This window comes from Peromyscus californicus, unplaced genomic scaffold, assembly GCF_007827085.1.
Source record: "Peromyscus californicus insignis strain IS unplaced genomic scaffold, ASM782708v3 Scaffold_20__1_contigs__length_68692818, whole genome shotgun sequence".
In the NCBI taxonomy this organism is placed as follows: domain Eukaryota; kingdom Metazoa; phylum Chordata; class Mammalia; order Rodentia; family Cricetidae; genus Peromyscus; species Peromyscus californicus.
Genome location: NW_026294503.1, coordinates 14495314 through 14510769, shown reverse-complemented (window position 1 = coordinate 14510769; position 15456 = coordinate 14495314). Strand labels below are relative to the sequence as shown.

Genomic DNA, 15456 nt, shown 5'->3' with positions numbered 1-15456 from the left:
CTCCTCTTTCTGACAGTCATCCTCATCTAGACGCAAAGTAGGTTCTTATCTCAAATATTAATGGTACAGAAATGACAGTTGTAAGCACAACAGAAGCACTTCTGTGGTTCATGTTAACTCATTAGCAGGTTTTCTCCAAATGCGATATGTGTACGCAGATATATACGTATGGATATTTCTGTTTTCCATCTTCTTTACAATTTGGGAAGCATTTATTAAAGAACTTTTACTATGCTTTCAAGTGAAACTGTTTAAATTTAGGCTACTTTAAAAATAATACTGCTAAAAATTGCAAAACCTTGTACAAAATTATCAATACCTCCCTGCCCTCCTGCCCCAGACCTGTTTCTTATCTACAGACCGTCATACCTGACCTAATGTGAGTCAGTACTGAACTAACCCAGGACTTAGTGTCTATAATGGAGTGAGAACATTATTTTTATCATCTATAAAGAATAGTATGTCCTTACTTTGCAAAAAGGTTATGTACTTGTGCTTTTCTGGTTTGGAGAAAAAAAAAATGGCAATTTGCCTGGGTTCTGTTTTCTTTTCTGTACCAGCCTCTAATAGCTCGGTTGAATAGACATAGATAAATGTGGCATTCTTTTCTGGAATTGGGTTGGATGCTGCACTGCAAAGAAAATAGGAAATTAAAAATAACCAAAAAATATGCCCAGAATCAAATTCTAAAACTATTGCTAGAAGTAAACTTATTGGTCCAGGAACCAGATATCCATGCACATTCAAACATGGCACTTACTTAAATAATAGCTATCTTTTAAGATACTGGAACACAGAACACAATGCCTCTATGTTGTTGTTAAAGAGTAAAATGAGGCTTGAAAGCTGAATGGCATGAAACAAAATACTTCCTTTGAGAAGAATAGAGATCGAGATCAATTGTGGATTTGGAAACCGTAAAGAGCTATTCTATGCATCTTTTTTCTTAATAGTCATAACTGGGAATGTTCTAAGTAGAGCATTCAGTGAAAAATGTGGAATAAAATATGTGCACAGACTATTTAAAACTTAGGGGACATCATTTTTTACTGCTTGCCTCCATCAGTGACTGAATGTGTTGTTTGGTCTACCACTGTTCCAGGTCAACTTTTCTCTCCCACGCAGCCCCAAACACAGAGACATAAGTTTGTTTTGCAGTTCAGAAATAATATGAGTTTTTACCCATGTTAAATTGGTGATTTTTGTACTAGACCTTCATATCTTCTTCAGCAGTAACTAGAGCACACTTTGTGTAAAGCAGGAAACTTGGTTTTATGGTTAATAATACTTTCTGTATTTTTAAAAATTGCAGTTAAAATATAATTACTTCATTTTCTCCTTCCTTTCATCCTTCCAACTCCTCTCATGTCCCCTCCTTCTAACTCCTCCTATGACCCCCTATTCTCTCTCAGATTCATAACACACATGCGCGCGCACACACACACACACACACACACACACACACACACACACACACACACACACACACACACGTGTAGGCTAAGTACATTCAGTACTGCTTCCGTGAATGTGATTTCAGGGCAGACCACTTGGTACTGGATACCGAATAAGGGGACTTGTCTCTGAGGAAGACTAATTCTCCCAGTCTTCGCAGTCATTATTTGTCTGTAGTTTCTGTGTTAAGGTTGTGGCTCCATGTGCTTCCTTCCTCCCACATCAGCATGTTTATTGATATTGTCAGTGTCCAGGCCTTGTTCAGGCAGGGATAATGTTGAGGTATCATGAGTAGCTTCCTTATAATTTTTAGGAGACACTATCTCACAAAAGACCTCTTAGTCCTCTGGCTCCTAAATTTTTCAGCCTCCTCTTCCACATAGTTCCTTGAGCCCTGAGTGGAGGAGTTTGATGAAGGCATCCTATTTAGGTCTGGGTGTTCCCAAATCTCTCACTCTGTACATACATCGTCCACTTGTGGATCTCTGTGTTAATTCCCATCTGCTGCAAGAGGAAGCTTCTCTGATGATGGATGAGCAAGGCACTGATCTATGGGTATAGCAGACTGTTGTTATAAGTCCTTTGTATTGCTATGTTCTTATAGGGGAGCAGTAGAATTTGGTTTTTCCTAGGTCCATGACCTATCTAAGTCTCAGGTTCTAGGTCACCTGGGCAGTGTAAGATCTCTCACAGAGTGATCTTTAAGTCCAATCAGAGTGGTTGATTACTCCTACAATATTTGTACCTCTACCACACCAGCATATCTTATAGGCAAGTAACCATGTAAATTACAGATGGTTTGTTAGTTACTGTTCTTCTCTCCTAGGAAGCAGAGTAACTTCCAGTACTGTGAACACTGGTAAGACTGAAGTCTCTGTGTAGGCAGCAAACTCACTACTCAATGTTCAATAAAATATGTGAAAGTTGTCTTCAGTAATTGCATGTTATGATCAATTTGTGGAGAGTAACCAATAGTCTTTGCTGTAGCCTGGGATGTTTGGTTGTTTCCATGGAAACCCAAATGAACACTTATTAAAATATTTCTCAGACATTTCTACTTATTATATTGAATATTCTCTGTGTGTGTATGTATGTGTATATATCTTGTTCATTTTTTCCCCAGCTCAGTTCTGTTTTTCCTCTTTCTGCTCACAATCACCATGTTTTCCGTTCTATGTCTATGCTGTCTTCTCTGGGAGGTTTGTTCTTCCCTGTGTCCTCCTTCTTCCAAACATAAACACACACACACACACACACACACACACACACACACACACACACACACACGGACACACACACACACACACACGGACACACACACATGGACACCCACATACATATACACACAGGCACACACACACAAACACACACACAACATACTGCTACCACCATCACACATACCTCTTGCTTCAACTAGTCTAATTCTACTGGTTAACTATTTGATTCCCATCTTTCTCATCCATTATCAATGTATGTATGAGAAATAGTAATAGTACCTTTTTCAGGTGCACTTCTCACATCTATCATCACATATGACACACAGTAGGAACCTAATATAAATCTGATGAACAACCTAATGGGCCATGATAAGTTATGGTACAAAAGGTAAAGATTTGCCAAATACTCCCATAGAAGCTATTTATGAAGCAAGAACAAATATGAAAGACTAAGGATGGAAGAGTACAAGATTGTGAAAAACTTTTTACTCAATATGATGGTGACAAATTTTGGGCAAGCAAAGCTTCTTCCTTCAATGAATATACGGTAAAGCATTGTAATGTCAAATCAAAAGATTCCTGGAGGATTCATAGGAATTAAATCAGTATTTCAAAAGAGGACCTGGGGAAAATAAGTCATTAGCACATCCAATCTCAGACTATAAACTTAAAATGTAGACATTTGCTGTATATTCGTTGTAACCAAGAATAGGGAAATGAGGAAAATAACTCCAATACTTGTTTATTTTTCTGCAATTGTGGAAGGAAATGTGTCTTAGTGTGAACAAACTAAATTCCTTCTTTCTTTTTGTGTATGGAACTGTGTAGTGTGTGTAAATGCATGCTAGGAGTATGTATGTGCGAGAAAGATAGAATGAGAGAAGGGGGAGGCAGGAAGATGGAGAGGGAGAGCGATATTTACATGTGTGAGTATGTATGTAGAAGCCTGAAGTTGATGTTGGGTGTTCTGCTCAATCTCATTCTACGTTATTTGTTGAGCAAGGTCTGTGGCTGTATCCAGATTTCACCAATGCCAGCTAACTGGTTGACCAGATATCTCTGTACAGCTTGTATGTAGGTTCAGGGAATCAGAGCTCTTCTCCTCATGCTTGAGGAGCAAAGCTTTGAATACCATGTAGATTATTATCAACAGTTTAGTGATGTATATGACAGATACAAAACATAAACAGCACACTGAATTCCCATTAATAATATGGATATTTAGTTTCATGGAATTTCTGGAATAACAATAATAGTATCATTATAGAGCTAGTTACATAGATATAAGATTTTTTTTTGTGATTGTCAATTGAGATACTATTAGCAAAGTACTTATAATATTGCCTAAAACGTCCTATAAACGGAGCTGTTATTTGATGTCAGTCACTTTCCTAAGTTCAAAGAATTCTATGATGAACCTTCAGGGTAGAAAAGCATTGAACAAATAACGACACAAACACATATTTCTAAAATATGATCATTCTAAGGAAAAAAATGACAAGGTGTTACTAACCATGTAACATGAATGAGGGAGCAGAAATGCAGTGTAAGACACAAAACTATTCTAACAACTAAAGAAGTAATTGTTTTCTCCTCTATTGTAGTCTTGTTTTTAAATGAGTAACTGGAACTTTACAAATGAAAATACATTTCATTCTTCCAAAAATTTTGCATAATTTTTTGATATGTGTGTGTATACATGGAGTTTCTCCAAAAGGAATAAACAAATATTGTTTATTTTTCTAGCCTACCAACTACGAGTGTGCCAGCCTCCACCACCTGTACCTAATGCAGAAATTTTGACAGAAGATGATGAATTTGAAATAGGTAAAAGTCTTTAAAACAATTTTCAAAGAATACCCTTATAGAACAACTATCTTTCTTAAAAAGAAAAAGAAACATGCACAATTGCAGCAGCTTGTGGGTTGATAGGGTTTGTTGAGATAATGAAGGAGAAAAAAAAAATCCAAAGAAGAGTAGAAACAGTAAACAGGAACCACGAAAGCTGTTTGTCAAGGGCATATTAGATATGTGTTGTAATCTTGAAGAAATGCCATGAAGTATAACTAGATAGGTTAGTAATAAACAATAGCATGGCAATCTTCTAACAATAAGACACATTCTGAAGGATTATACTCATGTCAACAAGATAAATTCCTTGTGACAATTGCTTCTGTGTAGCTGGTATCCCTCATCAAAAATGGATCAATAGCTTACTCCTTCCTTCATTTGTGGTTGATCAGCGCTATCAATTCTTGTTTCTTCAGTGTTTAAGAGTAACCCGTGCTTACAATTGATGGTATTTTTGCACTGATTAAAAATGTGTAAATGAAAATAAGTCTGTTTCTAAAGTGAACACAGCTATTCAGCTAAACTTTGTAGCTTGCCTGAAGTTCTACTCTTTTCTTTTTTTTTTCTTTTTTTGTTAACAGGTGATATTATCAGGTATCAGTGTCTTCCAGGATTTACACTGGTTGGAAATGCAATTCTGACCTGCAGACTTGGAGAACGACTGCAGATGGATGGTGCGCCTCCAGTTTGTCAAGGTATAGATGTTTTGCAGTCATTTGCTAATTTACATTTTTTGAGAGAAGGTCTTCCTATATAGTCCAGGATGGCCTCAGACTTGAGTTCCACCTGCCTCTGTATCCTGAGTGCTGGGATTACACACACTGCAACATTTAACTTGTGGTTATTAACTTCTTAAACATTTATTTTGTGTTTAAGCAGAAAAGACAAAATTTCAAAGAAAATACATGTCATTACAGTGTTGAATACTTGCCTGATAATATGATTCTGAGCTATATAATCCGTATGAGGTATTTTTAATTCAATTATTTCTCAGATGTGCCAATTAAAAATTTTTTTATTCTTCTGAGATTTAAATATTTTTAATTAGCCTGAAGTCAGTTCAAACTACGTGAAGTATTTTTGCTCTACGAGGCATGAATAAGGGTGAAGAAGAAGGATAAAACTAAACCAAATCAAACCAAAACACCAAATAAAGACTAAGGTGATAATTCTTTTTATTTGGAAAAATATAATTCTAATCTAGCTGTATAACCCTTTATTTACTCCATATTAAGAATGAGAAGATGAGGATTCAACAGACACACACCAAAAATCAAAGCAAAACAAAACAAAACAAAAAACAAACGTTGCTATATAAGCATCTCTGTATAAGGCCATGGCGGTCCTCCACAACACCATGTTCAGAACACATCTCAGGAAGCTATAGAATAATGATAAGTAACTATTTCTGGGTCAGATACAGCTTGATGGAGACATATGTGACCCTGAGTTCAAAATGAGCAATGAAAGTTTTTGTAGAAAAAGCTTAGAGAAAGGATTTTCTACTGTCCGTTGATCATGCAAAGAGACATATAAAAGAACTGGACAGGGATTTAAAGGGATTTACTATGTTACCAAGTCAGCTAAAGAAGGAATTTGAAAGACCAATAAAATTAAGATGTTCAAACCTCATTTACGGTTGATTTGTGCTGTCCATAAATCTAACTCATAGTACCTGAGTATAACTGGTGGCCAATTTGAACAAAATTGAACTATTTTATTATGTCACATTAGAGCTTCTTGGATTACTTCCTTTATTGAATTTTTTTCTGACATATGGAAACCTGTTTCCTGAGTAGTATCATAATTGCTGACAGAAAACCTAAAACAAAAATAATGACTCCAATGTGACTCATATCTGTATTCTCAACACATTGAAGGCTGATGCAAGAGGATTACCCAGAATTTATAAGCCAACCTAGGCTATATACTGAAGTAGAAAGCCAGTCTACATTACAAATTGGCACTGCCTCAAAATAACAGTAACACATTGTTTATTATTCTAATTATGCAATATGTAGGAATTAGCATTTGCTTTTCTGCCTAATTGGAAACCTTATGAAATGACGAAGGATCTTCAGAGGAGTCTCTTAATGTAGCAGAAAGAAAGGCAGGGATGAACTTGTCACCCTGTGACAATGTCTTAGGATCTCAGTCAAGGCTGCTAGAACCTCTTCATGTTTGTTGAGTAGATGTCATTCATTCAACTCTTTCCTCCATGGAAAACTTTTCTGTATCCATTTAGGATTGTATAGGCCACATATTCATGCACAGATAAAAACCAATGGAAAAGTAGGGTTTCTTCCTCTCTGGAGATAGTGCATGGGGAAATACTTCAGCAGGCCTAAGGGATGTGAGGAGACAGAGCCACAGCATGCTTGTTTTCCTACATCAAAACAGATGAGTTTCAGACTCTTGCAAAGAGAGTTTCTATGTTTGGATCACAATTCAATAATTCTTAGATGAAAATAAACAACCTAATCTGGACAACCTTCGTATCTCACAGTCCAGCTTTTCCCATGTTTTCAATGTCTCAATTCTAAAACTGGAACTTTCTTTAGATTAATTACTATATATCTTATTCTGTCTGCTGTAGAAAATGCAAAATAAATTCAATACCTAGTCACAGAACACTTGAGAGGGTCACTAAAAAATTAATAGGTCATCCTTTAGAATAAATCTATGGGTTCTTTTTTATGAATACATTAGTTGGTAAGGTATTAATGCAAAAAAACTGACTTACTAGTTTTGTTTAAGTTAAGTTTCACAAACTTACTAAAGTGCTCATTCCTCTTAAAATTTCTAGAACACATCTATACTCTTTTCATTCAATTATAAATTATTAGATATTTTCATTTTTCCAAAAGAGGCAGTATTACTTTCCTATTCAACCCTAGGGCCCACTTAGACCTAATAATAGTATGTTTATCACTACACTTTATAGTCACATTCAAAAATCTGAAAATTAGTTCTGGCTCATTTTCTTTTCAAGTATTTCAAGTTTTCCACAGCTAAAGAGTAGTTTTACATTCCTTCAACTCATGATTTTTTTTCAATTCTTGTAGAATTTGGAAAAAAATTAACTCAAAAATATTAAGTTGTTTAAAATATTAAACTGTACTCTAAAAATTATGAATATGCAAATTGTTTATTTTAGTAAATTCTATCCATTATATTGGATGTTTTCAAGTGTAGTTCATTTAAAGAAATTGTTAAGGTCATGACCTAATTATTTTTGATGAGTTTTAATACCAAATTATAGAAATTTATGCATGCTAGTTCAATTAGGAAATGGTATGTGATTTATTTCCAATCTATTAGAATCTTAAAGATTTTGCATTCCACTGTTTTCTTGATCACTAAAGTGTCCTCAGTGAAAATGCTGAAACTGTGGTACAACCTAAAGTTAAAAACATTTAACTTTAACAGTGTTATACACTGGAAGTTTTGTTATACTCATACCCTTCATTTTAATAGAAAGTTTTGGTTTACGCTAGCTTTAATCCTGTTTGATATGTATGGGTTTATTTATCATATTTATGCACAATATGATTCATAGTAAACAAGTCTACACTAAAAACTCTACGATTTTTTACTTAATTTTTTTAAATGATATTTTTGGAGTAAGAAAGGCCTAATTATTCAGTTATTCTCTGTTTTGAAACCTAAATTAAAATAGATATCTGTACTAGTTGTTCTAATATACAAATGATATGAACCCAAGATTAAAATTCATTGTCTTTGGGTGGGGGTAAGAGAACATAATTATATTGTTTTGTTATTCTCAGTATGTCTTATATTGTAGAAGCAATATGATTTAATAATTTGTGCTTTTGTGAGCATGTAAGAGCCAACACCAGGAGCTGCAGGATAACTGGTGACTGGGACCTGTATAAAGTCCTTATGGCTTACTCACTTTCCTGAGACCAGAAAGAACTGTGCATGAAATAAGCCTTGAGAGAGTGGTTTTTATTACTGGACCATGCACGTGAGTGTGTTGAAAGTTTAGAATGAGAAGAAATTGAGTTGAAAGTAAGGAGAATAAAGGAGAGTAAGGAGAAAAAAAAATGGGACTAGCATATAGATAGAGTCAGAAGGAAAGGTACAAGAATACAGAAATAATTAGGGAAATGTGAAGAAGTGAAAGGAAATGAATGCATTATCTTTTATTTAATTATATGTTTTTCATAAAGAAGGCATTTTCAATGTAATGGAAAGAAGAAACAAATATTATAAATTTTTAGGTCTTCACATCATATTTTAAGTAGCGCAATAAAAATGTTGTTTAACACAAATTCCAGCTATTGTCTTCTTTGTGGTTAATGAGCATAAAGCAAGTATTTGGTATTAAGAATACAGTCTTTGTTTGTGTTTTAAAATCCTTGTAATGATGCCTTCTTTCACAGTGCTATGTCCTGCCAATGAATTTCGACTGGATTCTACAGGAGTCATATTGAGTCCTGGCTACCCTGACAGTTACCCAAATCTGCAAATGTGTGCATGGAGCATCTCTGTGGAAAAGGGCTATAATATCAGCATGTTTATAGAATTTTTCCAGACAGAAAAGGAATTTGATGTTCTTCAGGTGTATGATGGTAACCATGGGTTATATTTACTGGATATTCATAAATTTAGTCCAAATACTCTAGCTGTACATATGAATGTTCAGTACAAACAATTGCTTATGTCACTTTTGTCTTATAGATATATTTTAATTAAATGGACTATTTAATATGAAGATTGTAGTTAGATTGATAATTTTTGTGAATTATAGTTTAAAGAAACCATTAAAATGCTTAGTAAAATTATTTTGTATTAGGTTTCCCTTAATGATAAGGTACATCGGATTTTAAACCACTTTAATATTTCTTACTATTTTAAGCATATAAACACAGGAAATAAATGGGGATATAATTTTTTATTTATATCTATATTATATTATTTTCTCTCTAAAGGACCAAATATTCAGAGTCCAGTGCTTATTTCCCTCAGTGGAGATTATTCAGCTGCTTTTAATGTAACAAGCAATGGTCACGAAGTATTTCTTCAATGGTCCGCAGATCATGGCAATAACAAGAAAGGCTTCAGGATAAGATACATTGGTATGTGATGTTTAGAATTTTAGCAACTATCTCACCTCTGTCATTGTTAAAATTGTTATTAAAGAGTTAAAATGGGGGTTAAGAAAGGCTCAGCATGGGGTTGGAGAGATGACGCAGCAGTTAAGAGCATTGGTTTCTCTTCCAGAAGACCCAGGTTCAATTCCCAGCATCCACATGGCAGCTTTCAACTGTCTATAACTCCAATTCCAGGGAATCTGACATGCTCACCCAGATATATATGCATTCATATATGCAGGCAAAACACCAGTACTCATTAAATTAAAATAAATAAATTTAAGAAAGGTTCAGCATTAAGAGCATGTATTGATCTTTCAAGTATGTGTATTCTTTTCACAAGATGGCTCACAACTTTCTGCATCTCCACTTTACAGGAGATCTGACACCCTCTATTGATCTCAGCTTGCAGAAGGCATGCATTTGGTGCACATACATGCATGCAAACAAACACTTATACCCAGAAAATAATATAAACAGTTAAACAGAGGAATCTAGATAATATTTAGTTCAATGTTAATAAGAATTACAGACCCTCCATTGCTGCTTTTTGAAAAATTTAGGGTACTCTTTCTATACCTCAATTTCATTCCATGATGAAATAATTTCACCTTCTCCTTTCATTAATTATCTACCACATTAAAGGCTTCTTGTGGAGGGTAGGGTGGGAAAGGTCTCAGTTATCTTTAAGAGGCTGGCCCCTGGGATTTTGACCATTCTCCAATGAGTATGTGGACAATACAAATTCAACCTGGTATATTTTCTTTTCTTTTTGGGGAGGGCACAAAGATGGGAGGGTGGACCTGGGAGGAAAGGGAAGCAGGTGTGATTGGGGTACATTGTATGAAATTCTCAAATATCAGTAAAGATATTCTGTTGGAAAAAAAAAAAGCTCATAAGGTATTTAAAACTTAGGTTAATTAAACTGAATATTTCAATTCATTTTTCAATAGATTTGTTTTCTTTAACTGTCAGAAAATTGTCATAGTGTTGTCAACATATCATATGACCTTTTAAATAACTATTTAACATTAAATTAGTTTAAGCAGAAACAATGATGTAATTTTAGTAATTATCTTTTGTAATAGAAAATTAAAAATCTCTTATTTTGAAAGACAGAATTCTGAAGACACTTAAAAACCACGACAAAAAAATGCTTTTATTATCGTCCCTTTGAACTGAATAACATTTAGAAAGCTGTGACCTCAAGATATGTTTTTCATGCCATGATGACACCACTTTTTATGTTCTTTCCTTTTTATAATAAAGCATATTATTTTTGACACAGTAATTATTTTTGGAGGTGTTTGAATAAAAACTGTTCCCTAATATAGGAAGGATGCATTTTTTCTTTACTATAATCCTATATGATAATAAAGGCTGAATCTGGGCTAGAAGAATAGTCCGGAATCAACTGTGCATGTCTTTCTTCAGTGTTGAAATTGTGCATCCCAGGATGCTGATCACTATGAATCGTTTCAACTTTAAATGCTTTATAAATAGTTTTAATATAATTCTGAGTCATCCACAAATAATACATTTCACTGATAGACTACATACTCCTTCATTTTTATGAATTTCAGTATAATTAAAGTTGTACACATCAATAAATATTGTACATATCTCTCCATATAATGTGTATATAAAATAATCCTGCCTAGTTACTTTTATTTTAAAAAGAATGAGTTAATAATTATAATTAAATGGTAATGTTAACTTGCTTATAAATTATGTAGCCTAATAAATTTGAAGAAAAAAGAACATTATTAAAATTAAATATATGTTTGAGATACTCTTTTTTTTTTGTGACAGGGTTTCTCTGTGTAGCTTTGGATCCTTTCCTGGAACTCACTCTGTAGCCCAGGCTGGCCTTGAATTCACAGAGATCCACCAGCCTCTGCCTCCCAAGTGCTGGGATTAAAGGCGTGCACCACCACCATCTGGCTGAGATATTCTTAAGATTGTATTTAATCAGTGTTTTAACCATATAAAATAAGTCAATTTTATTTTATTACTCTTATACTCAAAAATATTTGAATTTTGTCACATTAAATTTTGTTTTACATGATTGTCACAAATTAAAGGAGAATTTTTAAAACAAAACAATTAAAAGTATTAGACTGATTACGATATAAATCAGTTTTTATTTATATTAATATCTGTGGCAAAGTTTGATATAAATATAAAGAAAAACATCATTTTTAACTACCAAGAAATATTTGATATGTTAAAGATATACTTTTTCCCTGCTAGACATGACAGTTTGTGACATAAATATTCTAAAACCAACCTATTCATCACTATTTTCTACTTTCTATGTCCTCAGATGATGAAAATATTTCAAAAATTAACTATAACATAACAAACTGAACAGTCTCCAAAGTATACGTCTGATAAAGCTACTTGACATTATCTTTTGTCATTTCTGACTTCAGGAAAAGCAAAGTTTTATTTTATTGGCAATTTTTATAATTCTATAAGTACTCCATCAGAAAGGAAACTGTAATAGAGTCTCAAAGATGATCATGAAGTAGGAAGGTCTATTTTAACACCTGTCAAAATGAGACTCATGCCCTACTATGATACATGTCTCTAGAGACAGCTTCACTATGACATGTCAACAACAAGCTCTACTATTTTACTCCCAAACTGTGATATTTAGGCCCTTCAGATGCTAGGTAATTCAGTTTCTTGAATTAGATAATATATTGTAGAGCTTTTGGATATCCACAGGTGACAGAAAGCGTTTAAAAGCAGAAGACATGTTAGATGACAGTCAACATTATGAGAGAGTCTAGGGATAGTCAATCATCCAATAAGCAATTTAAGTAGACATTTTAAAGGAGGTTTGAATGTATTATGGTCATTGAGATAAAATAACAACTGACTTATTTTTAAGTAAGCACTAATTACTTAGTTGTTCATAAGCTTGGATGACAGAGAACTTGTAATTGCTAATTAAGCACTGTTTATTTTTTTCCTTTGAAAAGCCTTCTACTGCAGCACACCAGAATCCCCACCTCATGGCTACATCATCAGTCAGACAGGTGGACAGCTGAACAGTGTGGTTCGGTGGGCCTGTGATCGAGGGTTCCGACTCATTGGGAAAAGCAGTGCTGTGTGCAGAAAATCCTCCTATGGGTATCATTCATGGGATGCACCTGTCCCTGCCTGCCAAGGTGAAGTATCTTATCCCAAAATAGAAACAAAAATTAATAAAACATTGACCTTATCTTTTTTATTTTAAGCACAAAATAGATATTATCAAACATACATATTCAGAAGCACATCATAGAGGTATTTCTGGAAAAGAATCATAAAGACACAAAATTTACTTTGTCATGTAAAAAGGCAGGGGAGTGTTTGAGTTAGGTAGTAAAATTAAGCCAAAATAAACTTAAATTATACAAAATAATGGCATGCAACTTAATCCCCACCCACCTGAGCCAAGGTTTCTCTGTGTAGTTCTGCTGCCTTGGAACACCCTCTGTGCACCAGGCTGGCCTTGAACTCTGAGCTCTGCCTGCCTCTGCCTTACAATTCTTGGGATTGAAGGCATGCACCACCACCACTTGACTTAAAATGCATTATAAATGAATATATACATGCACACACATTTATATATACAAATATATATACATATGCATATATGTGCCTGCATTATAAATTACATATGCATGTAATATAGAATATAAAGGTCTCTGTAGCAACACTGAATGCTCTAATTTTAAAATGGCAGAACACTTTCAATGAATAAATAATGGGTTGTCATTATCATCTAATTTGAGAGAGAGCTTATAGAAAAATCAACTGTAGAACTGGTCAATTAAAATATAGAATCAGCCGGGTGATGGCGCAACACACCTTTAATCTCAGCACTCGAGAGACAGAGGCAGGCAGATCTATGTGAGTGCAAGGCCAGCCTGGCCTACAAAGCAAGTTCCAGGACAGACTCCAAGGCTACACAGAGAAACCCTGTCTCAAAAAAATATATATATAATCAAACAAGTTAAAATTATCTGAGGATTAGAAATTACCAGACAACTGCAATAGTTTCTTGTATTTACCTAGATTTAAATTTCTAATTCATGTAAAATTAGCTCCCATAAGTATATGTAAAGATACATGACATGAAGTAATTATTGTTTCTTTAGTGTAGAAAGCAGTAACCTATCTGTTAGTTTTCTGAGTAACATCATTTCTCTAGCAAGTTAACAGGTGAAGCACATGCAAATGAGGTATAGTTTCGTGTACTTCAATATGTCTACTTGCCTTTGACCAATGAATAGCAAGAATAATTTCTTAGTACACTCTTTTTATTTAAGATTCATTTGGAAAGAAATAGTTGATATCATGTTATAATAGTAGGAAGTAAAATTATATGAAAATGGCCCCAGATCACATGTACTTTGAATGAACATTAAAATCTTTTGATATTTGAACTTCATTTTATAGTCACAAGATTTTTTATGTCTATATGTTTTTTATGTATGTATGCATGCTTGTAATCTTTATGTAAGCAAAAGTTTTGTTTTTCACTAGGTTTAATTGTGAATGTCTGTGTGCCTGTGTGTCTCAATGTGTGTGTGTGTGTGTGTGTGTGTGTGTGTGTGTGTGTGTGTGTGTGTGTATGAATATTTGTAAGTGAGTGTAGGTGTTTGTAGATACTGGTAGCTTTGGATGCTAGAGCTGGAATAGTTTCAGGTGATTGCAAGCCTCCTGGTCATGGCAATCTGGAACTCTGATCATACCTCCAAACCACTGGATTTATATTAAAAGAAAAAAAAATCCCAAACTTTTTGAAATTTTGCTATTACTTCCTAAAGTCAATGCTATAATTTAACTAGTTTTAGGTACATAATATTACATTTAACATGATGTATCACATTACTTTGTTATCATTTTTATTTATAGTTTTCAATTATAATAACCAAGTTGAAGTACAGTTGAAAAAAAAAGGCATTTGATCTTGTAAAATTATACAATATTTGTAGTTCAAAACACCTTTCTCACAAAACTGATTTCTTGTTTTCATCAAAACATTCAAAAAGATTATTTTGTAAAAATGTATTTGTTGTATGTTTGACCTGTGTGTTTGAGTATTGCTAACTAGGTCACTGGGAAGAGCTGTTCATGGAGTGCAAACTCTTAATGTCACCTTTGTTTACGTTCTTTAATGAATTATTCTCCTTGATGGTCAATATCTTAGACATCCTAATATTTACTTACTTCAGTTTTAGTTAATATATATGAGCAAATTATAACTAGAAAATTTCTTTGGCTTTCTGTGTTTGAGTTTCCATAATTATTTTTTCTTTTAGAACGTTAGATAGCCCCTTACTGACAAACAGAAAGGAACCAATGTTAGGAACCGAATAACTCCATCCCTTTATACAACTAGGCACTCTTGCTATTATGAGGAAGAAGTGGATTTGTAAGCATTGCCTTACTTTTCCCCCAATATAATAGTTTTTACCTATGATTTGGGAATTTTGTACAATGGACCACGATCACACTCACTTCCCATTCTCCAGGTGCTCCATTCTACCCTTGTTCCCTCACTGAAAAAGAAAAAAAAAATCCTAAGACCAGTTTGTGTTATCCATATACTCATTGGAGCATGATCAAGCTCTTAGTGACCAGCCCCTTAAAGATAACTGAGTCCCTGATAGACAGGCAGGCAGGGGGAGGGGCCACAGATATTTAATAAAGATGCAGACTTACAGCTTTGTTCTCACTCTCCTGACCCAAGACAATGGTCTGACTGGTTTTCTTTCTTTCTTTCTTTCTTTCTTTCTTTCTTTCTTTCTTTCTTT

General features: G+C 34.1%; 1 protein-coding gene across 7 annotated transcripts in view; it reads left to right on the top strand.

Annotated features, from left to right (window-relative positions):
* Csmd3 (CUB and Sushi multiple domains 3) overlaps nucleotides 1–15456 on the top strand; it is a 1145339-nt gene that overhangs the window by 1049295 nt on the left and 80588 nt on the right. For all 7 annotated transcript variants that reach the window (XM_052747788.1, XM_052747786.1, XM_052747792.1 and 4 more), the window contains 5 exons: nucleotides 4419–4499; nucleotides 5105–5218; nucleotides 8930–9118; nucleotides 9479–9625; nucleotides 12631–12819. In XM_052747788.1, coding sequence (XP_052603748.1) covers nucleotides 4419–4499; nucleotides 5105–5218; nucleotides 8930–9118; nucleotides 9479–9625; nucleotides 12631–12819 — 720 coding nt within the window. The remainder of the gene's footprint in view (nucleotides 1–4418; nucleotides 4500–5104; nucleotides 5219–8929; nucleotides 9119–9478; nucleotides 9626–12630; nucleotides 12820–15456) is intronic.